The following is a 23872-nucleotide window of genomic DNA, read 5'->3' on the forward strand; positions in this document are numbered from 1 at the left end:
CTATCCAACATGATATTCTTCTGCTATCACAAGATTTTCAATATTGCCACCATGGCAGCCATATTGGATGTTAGATTGGCACTATTTTCAATCTGGACCATGTAGATATCATAAGGAGTCATATAACTGTGAAAACCCCATGTCAATATGACCATTCATTCCAAAATATTAACAATAACAACATTTGCAACTGGGGCATTGTAGCAGCCATATGGGATGTAAGATTGGCACCATTTTCATTTTAAGGACCAACAAGATATCGTAAGAAGTCTTTGGTGAAAGGTTTGTGTCATTATGACCATTCATTGAAGAGTAGCAATAGCAAAATTTTATTTGGATGTCAGCATGGCATAATTTTCATTTAGAACCAACCAGATATCGTAAGAAGTCTCATGGTGAAAACCCCATGCTGACATGTCTTTTTGTTTAGGGGTATCGATAACAATGCTTTCAAGACGTAGATTGGCACTATTTTCAATCTGGACCATGTAGATATCATAAGGAGTCATATAACTGTGACCATCATCACCATGAGCATGTATGTGTTTCTAACAGATAATGGAATTTAGTATTTTAATACTAAACATGTTAAAAAAAACAGTAATTATTGCCATCTTCATATAATGTGCATTGTTATACTCTCCTTAAGAGGGCCTCAAGGGAGAATAGTCCTTGACTAATGAGTCACCCTCTATAAATAAAGCATTATTATTATTATTATTATTATTATTAAGATGGTGGCCATATGAAATGTCAGACCATTTTCTCCTGTGGCCATCTAGACATCATAAAAAGACTTTTTGGTGACAACTCCATGTTGAAATGACTTTCCATTAAGAATGTGTAGCACTAATCAGATTTCCATATTTGTTGCCATGGTGACCATGTTGGTACTGTTTTCAGTTAGGACTAACTAAAACAACATGTCGAGATGACCATCCAATCCAGGAGGAGTAGTAATAACAATCTTTTAAAGATGGCTGCCATGACAGCTATACTAGACATAAAATCAGTATCATTTTCACTTATGACTAACTATGACATCATAATAAGTCTTGTCGTGAAAACCCCATGCTGACATAACCATTTGTTCAAAAGGTGCAGCAATAACAAAATGTTCAAAATGTCCATTGTGGTGGTGGCCATATTGTATATGTGAGCGACAGCATTTTCATTTTGGGTCAACTTAACCTGGGGATGAATGTTTGTGTAAAGTTTCATTCCATCCTCTAAGTAATCTAGGAGGAGTAACGATAACAAACTAATGCTAATGGATGGAAGGATGATGGACTGTGGATAATGGATGACAAACAATGGACCAGCATCTCCGATTTATCTAACTTCAAATGATATTAGGTTGTTTCTTCGCATGTACTTTACCTCTGCAAAGCAGCCAAATGGGCTCTTCCAAAGCAATACTCAAAGAGCTAGCAAACACAAAATCATCATAGATATTGTCAGTAAATTAAGTAGAATGGTGGTTGTTTATCTCTTATCTCCTTGTAATTTTAAATTGCCTCTGTAGCAATTAAAAGTGTCAACTGACTAGTGGTTACAGTTTTATTATTAGTATTAAGCATGAAGCTATGTTTAAACAGGCTACAGGTTACTGGCATATATTGCAGTGTCTAAATAAATTGTTTATTTTAGTTTTTTTACAAGATTTACTGAAAATTGTACGTTTCATAAACTCAGCTGTGTCAGGTTTGGGAGAGAAAAAAAAGCACATTTATCTTGTGACATATTTTGATGGTGCAGATATGATCATGTGACATGCCATGATAGGGCAGATATATATGCACTGGATAGGATCATGTGACATGCCATGATAGGGATGATCTGATGAATGGATCAGATATGATCATGTGACATGCCATGATAAGGCAGATATGTGTGCACTGGATAGGATCATGTGACATGCCATGATAGGGATGATCTGATGTATGGATCAGATAGGATCATGTGACATGCCATGATAGAGATGATCTGATGTATGGATCAGATAGGATCAAATTAAGATACATGTGCTGTAATGAGTTTGGAATAAAAATCTACCTTTTGATAACAGAGATAGTAAGGCACTGTAATTGAATGACAGACAAATCGTTATTCCACATATTATGTAAAACAAGTACTCAATGAACCTATCCTAAATCCACAATATGAAAAATAATGAAAATGTACCATTTAGTAAATAAGAAAAGTTACTATTTTTATTTGAAAAGAACGAGTATTAATAACCCAAAAATCATGCACTGACTTAAAAGTCTAATTTAGCATATTAGATATTTTGATAAAGTTGATAAAATTATTCATTTTGAATATTTATTTTTAATACAGTTTAAAAAAGTAATAATAATATCTTTGATCAAACTCAACACTTTTTCTCACTGAATTGATCGTTAATATTACCCTAACATTATGAATTAACCCAATTTTTGTACCACTGTTTTAGTGAGCTAATTAAAACAGATATAATGTGAAATCCAGTTTATTAATTATAAAGAATTCATACAATCTAAACTCTCTCCATATTTTCTCCAATTCCTAGATGAAGGGATTAAGGTAACACTAAACAGTTCTCAGCAATAGTTGGAGTCAAAGCCAGATTGTCTCACATTTGAAGCAAATTTGACTACTGAAATAAAACTCTATAGCCAGATTGTCTCACATTTGAAGCAAATTTGACTACTGAACTAAAACTCTATAACCAGATTGTCTCACATTTGAAGCAAATTTGACTACTGAAATAAAACTCTAAAGCCAGATTGTCTCACATCTGAAGCAAATTTGACTACTGAAATAAAACTCTATAGCCAGATTGTCTCAAATCTGAAGCAAATTTGACTACTGAAATAAAACTCTATAGCTATCAACATGTATACATTATGAAACTTGTCAGAGAATGAAACAACTGAATGAACAGAAGGACAAAGCTGATCCTTTTGTGGTTATACTCTTGACAGTTCCTCCCTCTAATATGTGAAAGTCCAAAAAACTATTTTCAACCCTGCAACGAATTACACTTAACATGTACACTTAAAAAATTCTGAGATATTTCATATACAAGGCAGTGACAATAATTAAAATTTTGAAAAAATGAAACACAGGAGGGTGATAAGAAAATGAGCAGCTGCTTTTGCACACTGTAGCCCAAAATTCCATTTTGCACAAATGTATTTCTGCACAGAGAATCATTCCCCTTTCCACATACAAAATGAAATCATACATGCTTGACACCACTGTAAACAACAAGGGAGAAACCAATTTTTGGTGTAAAACATGTGTCTCCAACAATACTTACCTGAACATAATACCTTAGGAGTATTACAACTATCTGGAAAATTCAGCCCTCTCAGGCTACAATTTTTAGCTATGAAAGTTACAAGTTGTCTGCACATAAAGGTAGGAGCCAGACTGAGTTACCTCCTCTTCATACAGGGAGTGGCACTAAATCCCATGAATACTTCGGTCTCACTGGATAATTTCATATTTTGACACCTCCCTAATTTTTAAGATAGAAGGCATGAACCTAATTATGATAAGCCTAGCATTTATAAATTCACACAGAAGCTAAATCTGTCATGTGGTTTATATTTACTTTGAGTTAGGCTTGAAAATGGGTTGGCTTGTTTGGTGACTGCCTGTCACACTTATACTAGCATTGGTGATCAAATGCATAATAATGGGCCACAGATGAACAGCTGACTTGGCTTACATATTTACAGAGGTAAATATCTAAAAATCAAGATGGTTGAGAGGTGATGAAAAGTATGCTAATTTGTTATAGTACTAGTGAACTTTATTCGTGTATTACAAAGGCACATACTGACTCTTTTAGCCACTTTGTCACAATATTAAAAATAGCTCTTTGCTGTCAAAATGAATGTAAAAAGAGGGAATGGTGGCAGTGTTGGTTCAGTATAAAAGCCGCTAGTTGTATAAGGAATTAACCTGATTGCCGCAATCAAAATCTCACATGCATGCCTTCTAAAAAAGTCATTAGTTTGTTTATATTTGTATCTTCAGTGTAAAATTATTCTCATTTTTCTGCAATAGGTCATTTTCAGATGAAAATTCACCAGATAAACTGTCTAGTAAGACCTTCAGCCACTAGTGAAGCAGAATTCATACTCTCCTAGAAGGATGTAACTGCTAAAACTTGATAGTGCAAAATTAAAAGTCTTTTGACGCCATGGTTATGCAACCCTAAAGCTTGGCTATTCAACCGGACTTTGGTAAAAGTCTGTATGCTGGTTCATCTTTACTGATTAGCATGTCAGTTGATGCTGGAACTCTGGACCAAACTGTTGATGAAGGAGGAGGAAAAGGACAAAACCATGATAGTAACAAGCTAAAGACTTTTCACCTTCTCCTCTTGTTGTCATTTGGTCTGGAAAAGATGACGGAGTTTGTGAGCATACTTTATCTGTAGAAGACTGTGCTGATACTGATTCCTCCTGTTCTGGTGGCCTATTGGTTAGAGCATCCACTTTGGGTTCAGGAGGTCACGGGTTTGAACCCCAGCCTAGTCATACCAAAGACTATAAAAATGGTACTAACAGCTTCCTCACTAGGTGCTCAGCATTAAGAGGTTGGGACTGATCAGCCTGGTGTCAGGATAATGTGACTGGGTAGGACATTACAATTCATGTCTGCAGCATGATGACCCAAGTGCTAGACATCACAGTGAACTGCCACATTGCAGACATCGTAGTGATATGACTGATTTTTTTAAAAAGCTACATTAAAAGTCCAAATCACACACACACACATACACACATGCACCTCCTGTACAATCTGAGAAGTCTGTCTAAGTGGCATCTAACCATATCAGTAGTTTGTCTGGATTGGGATTTGGTAACTTCCAAATAATCACTAAGCAAGTCCTCCCTTTAAATGGCACAGGCCTGTAAACAAGTTGATTCCATATCACATGGGTACTGAAGCACTGAATTGATCATAGAGTGTACTGATTGTCTTATGGCACTATACTGGTTATGCTCATCCATGAGAGTGTTGATGTTCTGATGCTGGGTAGACTCAGATGCTGGACAAAGTATTTATTACTTTCTTTAAGGACTGTGGTGTTGACCTATTGCAATCTGATGTGAGTGGCCTAGTCCAGTCATGGTGGATTGCTACCATTTTATCTTCCATAATGTTGTCCAGCTCTTTATGATGGGATGGATTATAGATTATAGGATATTTGAATCGCAGAACGAGTCCTTACTTTTCTGTGAGGCATTATCTGAAATGTCGATCTTGCTCATATGTTGCATGGGGAGATAAATCCACCCCACCAACTTTCGGTTCAACAAGTGCACATGTGACATGCATGTTTGGAGTGACAACCCATACAAGCTAGACATGTACCATGGTTGTCAGCCATACCATGGTTGTCTTCCATACCATGGTTGTCAGCCATGCCTTTCAAGAGTTTACACTGTTTGCACTTGATTCTGCCATGGTCTAAAATCTGTAAGACAAACAATTAAAGCAGACAATATTATGCAGGATTTGGTTACAAAGCCAAGCATCCAGTTTTATGAACCCAAGGAGTGAATGACACTATATTGTGTAAGGTTACCTGTAAGAAAGGGTCCAATTAACAGTTTATACAACTACAGATACTGCAGCATCACTTTTAACAAGTATGGAGTGGATTCTGTATAAATTGTTTGGTGTAACCTTACCTCATGATAAGTTCAAGAGACTGCATATACAGGTCAAGTCAGTAAAGTGTCACTTAAGATAAATATGAAGTTCATGCTGTGAGTATAAACTACCAGTAGAAAACACACCTGTTTACAATGTGTGCAGCAGTGACTAAATTAACCACTGCAACGAGTTTTCTAAAGCATAAAATTTACCTGAACAACAAAATAAAGATACCAGTGTCAAATGGAAAGAGATGCACTACAGATCAATTCAGTTAAGTCCCAAGGGTGCCTATGTGTACATGTATGGCAAAGTTGTAGTTAGACAATAGATAGATACACTTTCTATTACAAAGAAAGGAGCAAGAAAGAGTAGAAATATTGATGGAGACTACTTTCTCGAGAAGATAAACTCTTCCAATTTGCTCTACGGCTGCACACCTTTCCTCAAAATTCTTGAAGATCATCTTGCAAGGTCTCTCATCAAGGAGAGAGTGTGCTACTCAGCACAAGTGAAGTAGTTACAGAAGTACTCACATGATTTGCCATTGATCCCTGTATTAAGGGAAGATCACTCTGACTGTCATCTATATGTACTGACAACTTATAGCTTTCATATTTCAAAGCTAAACATCCTAGCAGAATGTATGTAGTACTGGTAAAGTGTTATGATTACTGTAGATAACATATTTTCAAGAAGAAAACAAAGGCAAAAAGTATGGATGTATCTTTGAACAAAAATGTACCCAGCATGGGCAACTATAAAAAATGTTTAGAATTATATAAACCAAAACATTTGATTATAATTAAAAGCTGTTTTTCTGCCTATGTGCAAAATGAGCACTCATTTTGAAATTTCAAGGTACTCTGTGTCTAATTGGGTTGCCTCATGTGCATCTGCACATATACAAATATTTGCATATAATATACTTTTGCCATCTCACCAGTGTTTGCAGCAGGTGATAAGTCAATTTTGTAGCAAGGAACTGTAGAGGAGGATGTAGGGATGATCTCAGCTACCAGAATTTTGTTGATGTACAACCAGAGTGCATCTCCCCCTCCCACTGTGACTTTCTCTGTTCCCAGGAACCTGAAGGCTCCTCTCATAGCACTTGTAAACCTGTAATAGACATGAAGTTATGAGACATGTTAAATATTGTCGTGACCTTGTTACTTGTTACTCTTCCATGTAACATACTGTATCTGCAATATACATGGTTTACATACATGTTAGTATTCCACGTCACATGCTATACCTGCAATATACATGTTACATTATGTACAACATGACTATTAGATATTACTTGAAGCAGATTGTGAGTGGATCTTTTTTCTTCCTCTAAGCAGTCATAGATCAAAGTGTGGAGCTTTCAGGCCCAAGCACCATCAATTTCACTCTCACATATTTATTCCAATCCACTAACATTGCAAACCCTTTCTTTCATATCTAAGGCTCCATCAGCTGAATTTTGGTCTTGATTCAATGCATGCTAAAACATGATGACACTTTTTCCCACTCAGGGAACTCTGAGAAAAACTCATTGCACGACTGAGAAAAAAGATATAAACCAGAGGGTATCTCTCTGTACAAACCAAAGAGAAACTTACAATGTATGACACTTGTAAACTTGTATACAACAATATATAGCTCAAAGCTCAACTTTACTATTGGAAATAAGGTAAATTGGGGTCTATTACTGCCATCTGTGCTGTGTACATACTGAAGTGCCATATAATGCAAACGATTGAAAACTTTATGAATGTGTAGGTAATTTTACACTCAAATGTCTCAAACAATAGCAATATGAAAATAAAGATTGTAATCCCTTGGAAACTTTGTGTTGTTTTTCTTGTGAATCCAAATCATTTGGTAGGTTTAGATCTGCCATAATCACTCAAAATCTGGCGCCTTGTCTCCTTTACATACCTGAATCAACTGTCACTACTAATCTAGTTCTATGACTTTACCTATGCAAATTAGCCTAATGGGCTCTCCCACAGCAGTCTTCAAAGGAATGAACAGGACATCAACGTAGCAATTCTCAGTCAATTACATAATATGTGAAATATTTGTTGTTTATCTCTAAACACCTCACATTTCAATTGCCTATGTGATGATTTAAGGTCTAAGGTGCCCCAAGGATGGACTTAATGCAGGACTCTATGGACTCTATGCAGGACTGTTATTCATACCGACTACATACTAGGGACATATATAGTGGTGGTAAAAGAAATCTCTCGTTCTCTCTCTCTCTTGATTTAAAAAATCAAAGTTTTTATTACTATAGATTAGGTTTTTCCAAGTATGAATATGTCTAGGGATTTAGTAGTCAGAAATCATGTTTTTCTTGTCACATAACATGCTATGTCATAAAGTAACTATAACAGTACTCCATCACTTTTCAAAGTTACTCTAAATTCACTGTGATAGAAACCTTTCAAAATTTGTTACTAGTGTATTATAATATAAAGAATCATGCATACCTAACCAACTACTGTATAATGAAAGTAACATCACCATGCTACTTCAGGTTGTGAGAGAGAGATAACTTTTGTATATGCATAAAGTGAGGGATAATAATGGGATACGATTTCCAGTGCCCTGTGCTCAATTATTTGTATAACTCACTAAATTTTACACAACTTTTATTTTTTCCCTCTCTACTCGTTTTACAAATCAAAGTATTCTATGGAGCCTGATGTCCCTCCTGTATCTGTGTGGTCATGTCAGTATAAACCCGGTAGTTGACTTTCATAGGTGATACAGGCAAGACAGGAACTCCTTGCATATCAGTGGATAAGTTTTAGACCTGATGTAATATTATCCTAGATGTTCAGTTAAATACAGTAACAGATGTTGAAGATATGTAACTGTCAAAAACTTTAGCACAAACTTTTAACATTGTTTATATGCTTTCTGCTTCAACAGGCAAGACAGGCAGTCCTAGCAGATCATCATGTACAATTTAGATCTTTGGTAATACTGTAACAGAATTCCAGTCGAATGCTGCCACAGATGTAGAAAATATTGAACTTTCAGAAAACTTTAACATGAAACTTTAACATTGTTTACTATGATGCTTAAGTAGATAAGACAAGACCTTTGGGTTCACATATTAAAACTAAACATGCATCTTTCCTCAGTCATTACTTTTATTCATTTTTATTAAGCTTGAATATACACATAACTTAAGATACTAGTAAATAAAATCTGACCAATTTAAACCCCAGACATATCAGTGAACATTGGTTACGTGTCTTTACCCAAAGTTATGGAATGTCCCACTGCAGTCTGCTTGGTACTGAGCTCCATAACCCTGACCATCCAATGGGAAAAATGCATTGGACCAGTACCTGTGTTGAAACAACAAAAAGAATGCAATTATAGAATGACATGGACTCATAACAAATAATGCTGGTAATCAGAAAAACTCTTTATCTTTCAGATATATAATACAAATAACAATACCTCAAAATCAATCTCATTTTACAACTGATCTTTGTATAAAACAGATAATAACAAATAATGCTGGTAATCAGAAAAACTCCTTTATCTTTCAGATATATAATACAAATAACAATACCTCAAAATCAATCTCATTTTACAATTGATCTTTGTATAAAACAGATAATAACAAATAATGCTGGTAATCAGAAAAACTCTTTATCTTTCAGATATATAATACAAATAACAATACCTCAAAATCAATCTCATTTTACAACTGATCTTTTTATAAAACAGATATGACCAAAATATCAATAAGATAAAGCTCGATTTAGCAGACATCTAAATAAAGTACAACTGCTCATAAAAAACAGCATTAAAAAAGTCACCTTTTTAACATTTTGCTTACATTGTTGCCTCTATGGAAAAGATATTGACTGTCCATATAAAACAAAAGTGTGCTGTCCTTTAAATGTCCAATATAGACAGGTTACACTCAATGTAAGTAATATCTGCCTAAAAAGGATAAAATTGTGTAGTCACTTCCGTGAGCAACATATAGACAGGTTACAATCTACAGCAGGACCTCTATGTAAAAGACACATGTCCATGACAGACAAAATTGTGTGGTCCACTGAGTGTCCAATATAAGCAGATTTTTCTGTACAATAAGACCTCTATGCAAAAGAGACCTGTCCATAATGGACAAAATTGGGTGGTCCATTGAGTGTTTTTTTTTAATTGGCTTCACTTATTCCAAGCCTGAATGCTAGGACCTAATAATGTTTTTTAAAAGTTTGATGTATTTTGTGAATACAATAAAACAAACTTGCTATTCCAGACTGTGTTTTAATCACCAAGACATTTATCATGTCTTTTTGAATGCATCAAACAGCTTGGTGATCAAGACTGATTCTGTCAGATTGAATGGTCTCACAGTGATCAAGTAAAAGGATTGCAAATGTACATACAATTTGTGTGCCTTCAGAAAATATGGAATGTGTTTACAGGAGCAGCAATAAATACAACTAAAACATTAGACAAAATGATTAAAAATAAAATTTATTGTGCAATTTGAAGTGCATTAAAAATGTATTTGCAATGAAGGTCTCGAAGAAAAACTTTTATATTTAAAACTTATGACAAGTCAATTCATTATCAAATCTTTTGGGTAAGGTAACAAAAATAATTACAAATCCATGGAATTTAGTATTTTAATACTAAACATGTTAAAATAAACACTAATTATTGCTATCTTCATATAATGTGCATTGTTATACTCTCCTTAAGAGGGCCTCAAGGGAGAATAGTCCTTGACTAGTGAGTCACCTTCTATAAATAAAGCATTATTATTATTATTATTATTATTATTATGTGTATTTTATTCTTTGTCCTCAGGTTTCAGCTATTTTTTTATATGTAATTAATCTCATTCTTAAAGAAATTATTTCAACAAACAAATTCTTGATACAGTCTTTAGGAGTTTGTAATATATAGATTCTGTGTATTTCAGGTTGGCAATAAAATAAGTGGAAAAAAAGATCACGAATTTTACTGTCAACAGAAGACAACTTATCCTATATAGCACAATAAAGCTGCTTTAATTTCAAGTCTTCAACATTTTCAACCTGGAAAATAACATTTCACATAGAAAAGTATTTGACAGAAAGGTTCAAGATATAAATCATTTATATTATTCTGAATTTCACATTCTGAAATACTAAGATAAAGCTTCATTTAATTACCTCTTAAGGGTACCAGTCTGTGCAGCCAAAATAATCCTGGTCTCTGTTGCATAGTTTGTCCCAGGTACATCCCTATACCATTCTGAGAATGTGTCAAAAGTGGGTGACTTCGAATTGGCTAGCCATGCCCCATAGGGGCTGGGAATGTAGGTTGGGGTGGAGAGGGATAATCCTGTACCATCAAAGTCAGGGTGCACACTGCTGAAGTCATAGTAGGTGATCTTCAGTTCAAGGTCAGATGTACCAATAGATGTATTTGTTGTTGCTAAAATATAAATATACAAAATAGCTAAAATTTACAAAGCAATTATATTCCTTCATTGATTAGAGCTTTTTATTTGTGGAATGTTAGTCAAGGAAAATAACTGAGTAAGCATGCATTTCTGTGATATATTATTACCACCAGTACATTTTGACCCTTTTACCCCATGTATGCACCTTTGGATGCCTCTACTCCATTCTCATGGAAATGCCTTTGGACACCTCTACCCAATTTGTAAGGAAGCATATTTGATGCCTCTACACCAATCTCATGGAAGCGTGTTTCAACACCTGGTATGAACATCAGCCATTTGTAGCTGGTTTTCATAGCGTCGCTTTCAGGAAAATAAACCTATTAGATACTTCATTCATTGGTGTAGATGACCATTATGTCAGATGATGTGGTGGCTGTTTAAGCTCAAGTCATAATCTGCTATTTAAAGTGATAGGGTCGGATACTCCACTCTCCAAAATGGAGGCTGAATATTTTGTTCAGTACTTCCTGAGTTTGCACAATTACAATCACTACTATGAAAGCTTAAATAACTTAGGTAAAGACTCTGATATTGATGTAGGCAACACTGAATTGTTTTAAATTTATCAAATTCAGATCATTTAGTAATGTAGACGTAGAGAAAGAACTGGTAAATTTTGAGTATGTGTAAATGGCAACTATAGTTGGTCACACAACTTCACAGTGGCATGATTCCGGCAGCCTAGTGGTTAGAACACCTGCCTCAGATGCGGGAGGTTGTGGGTTTGATCCCAGCTGAGTCATACCAAAGACTTACAAAAATGGTACTAACAGCTGCTTTGCTTGGTGTTCAGCATTAAGAGGTTAGTGTTAGGACTGGTCAGCCTGGTGTCAGGATAATGAGACTGGGTGGGACATCATGCCACATATCTGTGACATCATGCCCCAGTGTAGATATCAGTATAAACTGCCACAATGCAGCTGAAAAATTGCATAAGCTACATTAAATATCCGAATCACACACACACACACATAAAATATTCTTCCATGAGAAATAATTATGCAGCTATAAAGATCAGATTTTACTCTTAAATCTTTCTATACATGATAGATATGTACCAAAAATGTAAAATAGTTAAAATTGATCTTGAATATAACATATACTACAATGCTATAACAGTTAACAGTCAGGCCTATGTGTATGCAGTTAAATAGGTAACAGGTTTGCTATTTATAATGCACCACACCATGTAACTTTGGTACATGTATATCAACTGCCTACAGAGCCATACACTCTGTGAGGTAATGGGTTAACTATGTAAGGAATTATGGATAGAGGATAATACCTTTCATCTGAGGTTGTGAGAATAAAGTCATGTAATGATACAAAGGTAATCACTCACAAAAGTCTGGAGTTGTAACTGTAACTGGAATGCTTTTTGCACTGGTGTATCCTTCAACATTCAACTGCACAGAACATTCATAGGTTGTCCCAGCAATGACACCATCCAAGTCATCAAAGTCGAAGGTGAAGGAGGATGTGTTAGAGTTGTCTGTAACATTGCCCATTAAAACTGCAGCAGTAGATGAAACACAGGTTGGTAAATACGTCCTGAAAAATTTAACAAAAATTAAGTGATTATACAATTAATCTATCATCAAATGAATTAAATTATATACTGATAAAATGTTCTCACCCACATGATTGAGAAATCTGACAGCTTTTTAATCCTTGCTTTTCTTGTGTTGGTCTAGTTGTCTTGATGTAGTTATCTCAGAGTGACTATCTTGGCCCCCAGTCATAAAACTTTGCTCTGCTCCAAATCTACTAAAAAAATATTCTAACAAACCAAATGGCTGTATTTTGACTTTTTTCACGTCTGAAGTGCCATCTATTACTCAATGCAGAATATAATAAGTCTTATGATAGGAGCTTCATCTTTACCTGACTGTTTAATGAGGTCATAAAATGTTGAGTAATTAACCTTTATTGACTCAAATGTTCCACAACAAATTACACACCATAATCTTACATATATTTGTTACATCTCTGTGAGACTCTCAGATTCTGTATTTAAACTAGCCCAAAAAGTGAGAAAAATGGTAAATCAGCCAAAGATAATCAAGAAATTTCTTATGTTATATAAGTACCTTATTCAGCATAATGCACACACATGCCTTAAAAAGCACTCATTCCTCTCTTTCGGTAAAAACTAAACAAAATATTTGTTTAATGAAATGTATGTATCTCAATCCTGGCATGTTCTAATGGAAGCAGGCAGGTGCTAAAATGCAAGTAGAACATTATAATTTTCCTGGAACTTTTACTTTGCAGATCTGGTGTCTCCTTACCACTAAATTAGTTACATCAGTCCCAATAACAAATCGTACAAAGGATTTTTAAGGGCACAATTATCTTGGGAAAGACAGAGTGAAGAGCTCCCAACACAAAAGGGTGTGTGTGTTACTGTTCTAGTGTATATTCACATCATACTGTTTACAATATCATCAGTTAGCATTTGTTATGATGTGCTGAACAACCTCATCAAAATTTTTCAAATACTTTTACTTCAGTACAAGACACAGGTATTATGCAAAATATGGTACTTTTGGAAATGAAGAAGCAATCTCCTGGAATGTTGTTTAAGAAGTATTTCATATTTGTTCTTGGTAGCTAGGTGGTGGTGGAAGATGAAACACCTGGAGAATTATATCAAATTAATTTTTATGGGTATTGACTTCCCCTTGTACATACCAGAAACTGAGATCAAGCCTGATGGTTTAATGAAGTTATAATATGGAAAGGAATTACTCTTGATTAATTTGATTTAACTGTTTCACAATTTCTAATAAATTAAGTTTCATATTTCTTGTATACAATTCTGATGTTTCCATGGTCATCAGGAGACTCTCTGATTATGAATATAAAAAGATTCAGCCCAAAATGTGAGAAAAACAGTAAACCCCAGTACCAGAAATTAATCAAGAAATTTCTTACATATTGTACATGTCATAGTCACTATAATAATGACACATAACTTAAACAGCAATCATCCCACTTTGTTAAAACTATATCAAAATTTCTTGATGCCAGCATGCCTTATATATTAAAGCGAAGCAACTGCTAAATACCTCCTAGAACATTGTTATTTTCTTGGAACTTACCGCTCTGTCTGCTTATCACTGACATAGTTAACTATTTAACTGACATATTTAAATCAGTCTCAGAACTAATCTAACATACATTTCTTTTCTCCAGCAAAATCATACTGGGAGCAAAAGAAGTGGACTGGTACCAAACATACACGAAAAGGGAGCTAACTCTTTAAGATGGCGTATACACAAAATCCTGTGTGTACTTTTATTATTATGTGCTCCAGCCTCATCAAATTTAAGCAAATTATAATTTCTTTGGTATACAGTACAGGTATTATGTCAAATATGGTATATTTAAAAATAAAGAAACAGTCTCTTAGAAGGATGTTTTAGAAGTATCACATTAAATTTGCTCTATGTAGCAGTCAGATTCATGCATAGATGTTGCTGAGGATTTAATTAAAGGAGGTGAAGTTGGGCCCTTGAAACGAAAGGGAGGAGTAGATAAAAGGGAATGGGGAGGAGAAAATGGCCATATTTAATATTTGCCTAACACTTCAATATTTGTATCTCTTTCTTCTTGCTCCGGTCTTAGAGCTCTATTAAAATCAAAATCTTAAAGATGTTGCCTCTAGATGTATAAGGATTAATATGTTGTTTCTTTGCTTAACCTTTTCTTATCTGTCTATGAATTAAGCTGTTCTGTGCTGAGAACCCCCTTTCTAAGTCTGCTCTCTCAAGGGGTATATGCATAGCTAGCTTAATTAACTGGAACAAGTTGGGAAACTGTTCATCACTGTTCTTACGTACAATTTTCCAGAGCTTGCTGGTATTATCTTTTGGATACTTCTGCTCCAAATAAAATTTCTAACAAACATAAGGTCTGAAAAATTTCTTAGCTATTCCATAATGCTTTATAAGGGTTTAAGGCCATCAATGCCATTGTCTGTCTGTTCGAACAGACGACTTTTCATCAAATAAATGTCTGTATTTCTTGATTTCATTCTTTTATTCTAAGTATATATTTATTCAGTTTAACTAAACACCTAGGCTAGGGCTATATACTTTTGTAGCACATTATCCTGCAGGGTTAGATTATTTCTGAAAGAAAATAAAATTGTACTCTACTTTAAACTGTATTTTAATTGTGCACTGTATTCTGCCTCTTCAACATCTCAAAAGGAAGACTGGCATGCCATCTATTTTTGTCCATCCAACATGTACACTATTATCAGGCTCCAAATAACCCACTAACACTTTCCTACCTCCAATATTCTGATATACTTCATAACTGTAAAAATCACACTCGTCATCATCAACCAGGATTTGCTGAATGGAAAATCATCATCTGAAGATGAGCCACACTGGGAATCAGCCATATTTGTTTTTCTTGGTGGCCCAGATTTTTAAACATGAATTTTAAAATAATTGTTGATGCAAGGCTCAAACTATGACATAATGCTTGTTCCAGGTCCCAATGTCATGACAAGTGCTACGATACCTTGTGTGACTTGTTGTGTGAATGGTTGAATACAAATTGTTTACTGCAGAGTACACTTTCATATGTGAGACTTTAAACTAATTTGCATGAATTCTTGTTAATCACTGTTCTCCAAATGCATGAATTCATACAAAATTTGCATGATTCATGCAGTCACTTGCCCTGGCAGCATCCTGCTTTATGAGGTGGTCTTTTGTGGTGGTAGAAGCTGGAAACCCTGGAGAAAAACTAATTAATTCCTACAGGCAATCACTTCATCTTGCACAAACCGCTCCGGCGACCTAATGGTTAGAGCATCCTCCTCAGATGTGGGAGGTCGTGGGTTTGATCGCTGGACGAATCAAACCAAAGACTTACAAAAAAGGTACTAACAGCTGCCTCACTTGGCACTCAGCATTATGAGGTTAGTGTTAGGACTGGTCGGCCTGGTGTCAGGATATTGTGACTGGATGGGACATCATACTACATAACTGCGGCATGATGCTCCAGTACTAAACATCACTATAAACTGCCACACTGCAGACATCATAGCGATATGACTAAAAAATTGTTAAATCTACATTAAAAAGTCCAGAGCACACACACACACACACATTACTCTTGCACATGCTAGAAACTAGGATCAAACCTGGGACAACAGAGATTCAAAACATGTACATATCTATATATTATTGCCGAGCTAGTGATGGCTCAATGTTAATAGATGGATATGTATAGCTGGATTAATAAAAGCACTTACAACACATAGATGGGCAGGATGGAAAACTCTATCCTGATGTATTTAAATCTGTGTCAGGAGTAGGCTTGCTGAGTTCTTGGTACAAATCCTATTCCACAAGGATATATTTCCCTATCCTGTCAGGATATCTTAAGATTTTTTTCTCAACTACTATTTTTTTGGGGGGGGGGCACAAAAACATTGAAGACTATACAAAATCTTTGTAAATTATATTTATTATAACATACTGATTGATGACATCAAAATAATGACATCACAAAGCCGGTACATGAACAGAGAACAGAGCTATATTAAAGGAAGGACAGATTTATCTAGTCAAGGAAAAATCCACAATAACTTTCAAAATAAGACATTACTGAATTTTTATCTGTATAATTATATTAGACTGACATAAGTGTTTATTAGATATTAGACTAATAAATAAGCTGAATCACACATAAGCTGCATGTGTCAAGTTCAATGCTGTCCCATTCAACAAATTTATAAATTTTTGTAAAAAGAAATGAGTTTCAGATTCTATTTATTATACAGTCCTACCCACTTATATCGACATCACTTATGTCAACAAGCCACCTATTTTGACAAAAAAGCAAAGTCCCGGTCCCTTGGTCTACTATTACTACCAAAACTGTCATGCTTATGTTGACGTCGAGATAAAAAATAAACGTACATGTCGACAGAAGCCCTTGATCCCAGCTTGAACAAATCCTTTGTTTTCTAATCATTTTTGTCGACAAGCTGCCAGTTCCGATCCATACTTTGTTCAACAATTAGTTGATCTTGCCGCCAGGTTTTAATTTTCTAACCTAATCATTTATGTCGGCAAGCAGTCAGTTCTGACCTGTACTTTATTCAACAATTAGTTGATCTTGCCGCCAGGCTTTAATTTTCCCGCCTAATCATTTATGTTGGCAAGTGGCCAGTTCCGACCTGTACTTTATTCAACAATTAGTTGATCTTGCCACCATTGTAATTTTATGCATTGATTATGTTATTGATAATAATCTCAATTACATGTATATGCATTTGTCATTAAAATCTTTTACTGCTACATGTATTTGTATTTTGAGAGAATTTATAACTTATCTCCGGGACTTATTTTAAATGTATACCACTTGAGCTGACTTGGTTACAATATTGTATTGTAAGAATCATTTTCTTTTAATACCTCTTTAGCATGTGTCAATGTATACAATATTATGCCTTCATTAATCACATCAGCCACATATCTCTTGTTCGCTCTTATGTACTTTTTACAATGACTTCTGTATCCAAATATGTGTGTTGTTTAAACCAATTTGTTGACAGGTTTTCATTTCCCTGTGAATAGCCCCATCCCCTTGGTAGCCTCAATAAGATGGGAACAGACTGAATTAAATCTAGGCCAATTTAAGTACAAGTACTTGAAGCATGTAAATAACAACTATGCAACCATGTGCTAATGCCGACATTGAATATCGTAGTGAATGTTTTTAATATCAGAATGTGACCAATCAATATTTTATTGTGGATTTTATTACACAAAGGTAACCAAAATGTATTTTGTCAATATACAAGTGTATTTCACACTGGTTTTGTCTTCATGTACTCAAAATTTCCATTTTTTGTTTTCTCAAAGTGTAAATGCTAATCACTGACGACAGATCACCCCTACTGACGAATTTAACTTGTATCTTTTTTCAGACCCCCCCCAACACTTATCTTGACATCCGCCTAAGTCGACAACATTTCCTAGGGCCCGAGGATGTCGACATAAACAGGTAGGACTGTATAAGTAAATTTTTTGCATCATACAATATTTTTGGTATGTAAAATTACTAAGTTTTATGCTACATTGTGATATACAATAATTATGACCTAACATTATGAATGTCATTATATGTTATAGTGAGGTGATGACTCTTGCAATCAAAGTACTGAAGATACTGATAACTTGGAGCATTTGGGAAATATAGTACTTTAAATGGGTCAATATCCCTTAATCTGAATTTTAAATTTTCAAGGTTTTTCTTGTCCTCATGTTCTAACACATTAAAAACAAACAACATCAAAAATATGAACGAAAATGATCAGGCAATTAACTTAAATGAGCATTTTCTATTGATGTGATTCTACTCAGACACTATTAAACCAAAATATTAAGGGAGGTAACTGCTCTGAGTAGAATCATTTCATCTTTTAACATCTAGTTATTCCCCTTGACTTAGCTAGACTTGCTTTTTCAAGGCTCAAGCCTATAGGGCTAAATATAAAAATGTGCCTGTTTTTAGAAACACAAACTATTTTTATAACTGAAAGTAGATAGCATGTCATTGGCTTCAGAGGAATAAATCCCAATATGCTGCTCAACATACACAGTACGTACCATGGATCCACAAAGACGTCACTTGCTGCTGAACCATTAAAGATCAGAGTCTGAGGTTGATCCCATGTTAACCTAAGCTTCTGATCTGATACTGCTGTTACTGTCAAATTCTCAGCACCTAGAATTACAACCATGGGAAATAATTCTTGATAAAATATAGAAAATTCCAGGTATGTTTATTCTTTTGAGTACACAAAAACAACACTGATTGTTTGAACCATTCAAGACCAATGTCACTGATTTTTACCACGATACTAGATTTAGCTTCTTTTTGGATATTACTGTTACCATCAAATTCTGTTCATCTTGGTTCTGCTCTTATGAAAAAATTCGTGTTTATAAATGAAATAAATAAATATCAAAGCAGACCCAACATGTAATTACCTGATGACAGTCCATTAATAACATTGCAGGGAAATCTTAAGAATCCTGAAAATAAAGTCTCTTGGGTATTATCCTATTTAACTGTAGAATTTTCACAAACTCTTGAATATTGACTATGATGAACACTGTAGTTTATCATGCGAAGTAAATTTAACTCCCAGAAAATCTAGATGAAAAACTTGGGAAGAAATGGAGCAAATAAATTAAAATGCATTCAAAATATAAAAGAGGATAAAGAAAAAGATGATGATGCTTATGATAAACACCACCACAACCACCACCAATGTTTCTCTTCCAATCTTTGGTTTTAGAAGAGGCATCTAAAGATGTAACTAATTTATGGGAGATGCATAACAGTGATACATTAATATACTAGATCATGTGCCCATTTTGTCAAATTTCATATTTTGCAAGTGACTTTATTCTATCCATAATTTACTACATCCTAAAAAAGAATGCACAAAAAGGTAGGTACGTTCAAATCGAATTAAAGGACTTACTGCACTGAAGCAGTGTATGATTGGTTATCTTCAGATAATGAACTGTGGCATTGACGGATGGCGATTTCCCAAAATAGATCCCGGCTGCAGCTGTTGGGTATGCACATTCCCCACCAGTGATACTCTTAGCCACTGCATCGATCGTACTCATTGTCTCACACTGGCATGCAATCGAATTATGAGACAGGTCTCTGGGATAAAAGAAAGGAATGGAGATAAGTGTAATCATAACAGTAATGGTACCGTATCTTGCATTATCCAATCATTTTAACAAAAGACTTGTATATCAAATTCCACTTACTGCCAGTCATTGGATAGAGGATTTGGTGTCTTACACAGATTGGTGTCTAACACATTAGACAGGCCCCTGAGACAAACAAAAATAATGAGAAATGTGTTTATAAGACACTGTTATTCACCCCTTCTGCCTTACAATAATGATCAAAAGTTTACGGGCATGACTCAGAGTTTTGATGATCTCTGAAAGTCAACAAATGTGTTTATTCCTTGAAAATTACTTTTATTTCTGCAAAGTTCAAAGCCACTCTGATAAAAGTTATGAGATTAGTTGCACACAAAAGATTTTATTATGTACTACTATACCATCAGTATACCAATGACTTATTAAAAAATAATACATAGAGTAGGAGTACCATGTCTCACACTGGATGAGACAAACACATTTCACATGGCTTGAAATAATGGAATTTAATATCTCATCTGAATCATTTTTGTTTGTTTTATCATCTGTTTTCCAATTTATCTGATCATGAGTTTAATGCAAAGACATAACCTAAACCAGTGAAATGAAGGAAACAGTAACCTTTTTGTTGTATGGGTGTGATACTAATAAATGATGCATACATTCATCTAGTCTGATAATTCTATCAGGAACAGAGTTTGAGTATTACACTTAAAACACAAAATTTAATCGAAGTCAATGAAGTGTGAAATATGGGTCACAGAGTTACAAAATGAGTAGTACATTAGTATGCATTAAGATGCATCCACTCAATAAGTTCATGATTCCAGGTTAAATAATATTTATATAATGTGCAAAATACTTAAGCAAAAGTTAGAATTTAACCAAAATTGTACAATCAATTAATGTACATGTATGTGTTAAGTTATCATCCTCCCAAAGTGGTAGATAATATGAAAACCTCTCCAAACTATTGCCTTGAATCTAGGAATAAAGAATGGCTTAGATTCTGCGAAGCCTTAAATCAATATACTCTTATAAATTGCACAAATTTGAGCTAAAACAAAAATATCTCCCTACCTTAATGAGAATAAATTTTGTGTATTTCAAACAAAAAGAAACTTACAGTGTGGCAAGATTTGTTAGGTCACTAAATGCATTAATGCCAAATGTCTCTATCCTGTTGTTGCTGAGGTACAGAGTCTCCAGGTTTGTCAGAGGTCCGAAGACATCCAAATGAGTGATTCGGTTATTGCTCAGAGTGAGATACTGTAGACTGACCAATTTGTCAAATAATCTAGGGGCTAATGTGTCTATCAGATTGGTGTCCAAATATCTGAAATAAAGAAAGTCTGGCTTCAAGATGATAGCAGGTGCAAAGCCATGTGGAATATGTGATAGTATGTAATTTTACATTAATTTTTATAAGCAGCTATTGTGGAAAGTATAAATCCTGATCTGTTGATGCATGATGCTCTTGCAGATTATGGCCTTTGATCTACTGGGGCATAATTCATTTGCAGATTAGGGCCTTTGATCTACTGGGGCATAATTCATTTGCAGATTAGGGCCTTTGATCTACTGGGGCATAATTCATTTGCAGATTAGGGCCTTTGATCTACTGGGGCATAATTCATTTGCAGATTAGGGCCTTTGAACTACTGGGGCATAATTCATTTGCAGATTAGGGCCTTTGATCTACTGGGGCATAATTCATTTGCAGATTAGGGCCTTTGATCTACTGGGGCATAATTCATTTGCAGATCTGGGTCCATGCACCATCTAACAGCCTCTGCTTTTGTAGCTGCATGCTAGAGAAAGACCTCCTACATAAGTAGCAGACATTTTGAACTGCTGCCAAACCTGTGGTTGTAATTATGTCATAATTTCACAAACATTACAATGACTCAAAAAATTTCATCACTATCAGCAAAGTAAGCAATAGTTTGATGCTAATGAAATGATGATTTTTGTTCTCAATTTGTTTCATAAAATAAGTTGTAGCTAATAACATTAACATCGCAGGTTTTTTTCATTTATAATTGAAATGCTGTTGAGTGTTATTTTCAGCACCACTTGTTTTATGAAGGCCTTCTCTTCACAAATCCAGCCAGATGTTAATTTGCTTGTCAAAAACTTAGCAATTTGGGAAGTATTCCTATGACTATATCCAAGTCTTTTTCAGATAGTCAAAATCATTCAACTTGCATCACAAAGATATTCTGATTGGGTCATTGTGATTGATTCCACTTAATATAATTTCCATAGCATATAGACCCTGATCTGCCTGTACTGTGCATAATACAATTGGCCTGCACAGTTTGTGGTCAGGTGCTCAATATAAATAAAAATATATGATAGCTGTGCATTTTTTCATCTCTGTGTTGATGTAAGAACCAACTTTTTCTGCTAAAACATATTTCTTTAATAATACTTACCCGAGAACTACTACAACCCACTAATCCAGCTCTCCCAGGCAAAAAACTTTAGCAAAAGAACTAAAAGTTACCTGCCCACCAAGGTGGCAGTTAGAGTGATATCCCTTTGATAGAGGTCTTGGCACCAAACCCAACTCTCTATATCAATGTTACTGTGGGGAGGCATGTGTAGTGTGATTGGGTAAGTATTATTGAAGAAACATATTTTACTGGGAAACAAATTGATTCTTCTTTGAAAAACGTTACCTGATCTTATTACCTTAGGAAAATATGTAAGAGGTAGAGGCACTTACATTCCCTTATCCTGGAAAGGCCATCTCCAGTACCCTAAGGTACATGAAACAGCTTCTAGATAATCTGACTGGAAAACAGACTCCATATGTCATGGAGTGGGTTTGAAAAGGAAAATTTTCCCTCCTGCAAATACAGCATAAGTCATAAAGCAGCATCCAGATGAAGCTGTCGAACAAACCAGGTAGACAACCTGTAGCACAATAACTTTAGCTCCCACCTGATCAAGATGAGCCTTTTTGGGATGAGAGATCTCTGAGATAAAAGCTTGAGAAAGTGGATTCTAGTCTCCATTCCATGGCAGGAATAACGTCAGTTAAGTCTTATCCTATCTTCCATGATGACTGAGGATGTTGGAGATCATGGACCAGTCATATTTTATCATGATTGGTACTGTTTCTCTTCAGTGAGCCAAAATAGGGGGTTAGCTATTGCCGTATTGATGTGTTCAGAAGCAAAATGTGTTCACAGTCACCATTTTACAAATATACTCCCTTTCCTTTGTTCATTCAAGCAATTTACAAGCTATTCCAATCTGGGGCTAGTGAGATAAAGGATGGTAGTTTTGCATACCCATTATCACCAACAGAACCACCATTGGTCGATTCCAGCTGGCACATACGTGAGTGAAAATTGAAGGATGAAGTGACAATTCTACTTGTATTAGTTGGTTCTTCTGGGAATCTGCTAATACATGCAGTCACCCTGGAATACGACAAATGTGTCTATGAATTGTTGTTGAAGGCACCAGCTTTGAAATTCCCAAAAAAGAACACAAATGTCTTGGGATTTTGTACCCTTTTGCCTTCTGAGATAATTCACCACAATGGATTTGTCGTATGGAATGAGAATGCTCTTCCATGCATATGCTTTCCTTACACTTTCATCTCTAGGATACTGATAGATGATCCTGAGAGCCATTGTCCACTGGCCGCCTGGAAAGATGGAAGGAGATATTTACCCCAACCCTTGCACTTGCATCTGTACAAAACCGTCAACTCAAAGGTTGTACCTGCCCAGGACCACCTGACATAAGCCAAGTGAGATTCTTCCATTTCCTGAGATGGGACCTCATATGCTTTGTTTGCTCCAAGAAGCAAAGTTTCAACCACCTTTGTCCCACAGTATCATTGTAATGGCCTCATTAATAGGCAACCTAGGACCATGATGTCCACTGTTGTAAGTGAAGGATTCTCAGGCTGAAAGATGCTTTTTTGCATAAATGAATGATTTCAATGCCTGTTCATGCAGGAGACATTCACTGTTTAGGA

The 23872-nt window shown here is 35.2% G+C and overlaps 1 protein-coding gene across 1 annotated transcript in view; it reads right to left on the minus strand.

The window, feature by feature from the left end:
- Positions 1-23872, minus strand: part of LOC149785118 (uncharacterized) — a 205924-nt gene that overhangs the window by 114934 nt on the left and 67118 nt on the right. The window contains exons 24-30 of the mRNA XM_089978885.1: positions 20999-21208; positions 19671-19861; positions 18787-18904; positions 12489-12697; positions 10851-11115; positions 8925-9014; positions 6605-6780 (exon numbers count right to left, since the gene is read on the minus strand). Of these exons, the coding sequence (XP_089835011.1) occupies positions 6605-6780; positions 8925-9014; positions 10851-11115; positions 12489-12697; positions 18787-18904; positions 19671-19861; positions 20999-21208 (1259 nt within the window). The remainder of the gene's footprint in view (positions 1-6604; positions 6781-8924; positions 9015-10850; positions 11116-12488; positions 12698-18786; positions 18905-19670; positions 19862-20998; positions 21209-23872) is intronic.

This window comes from Sinohyriopsis cumingii, chromosome 13 (genome assembly GCF_028554795.1).
Source record: "Sinohyriopsis cumingii isolate HCF-2022 chromosome 13, ASM2855479v2, whole genome shotgun sequence".
NCBI lineage: Eukaryota > Metazoa > Mollusca > Bivalvia > Unionida > Unionidae > Sinohyriopsis > Sinohyriopsis cumingii.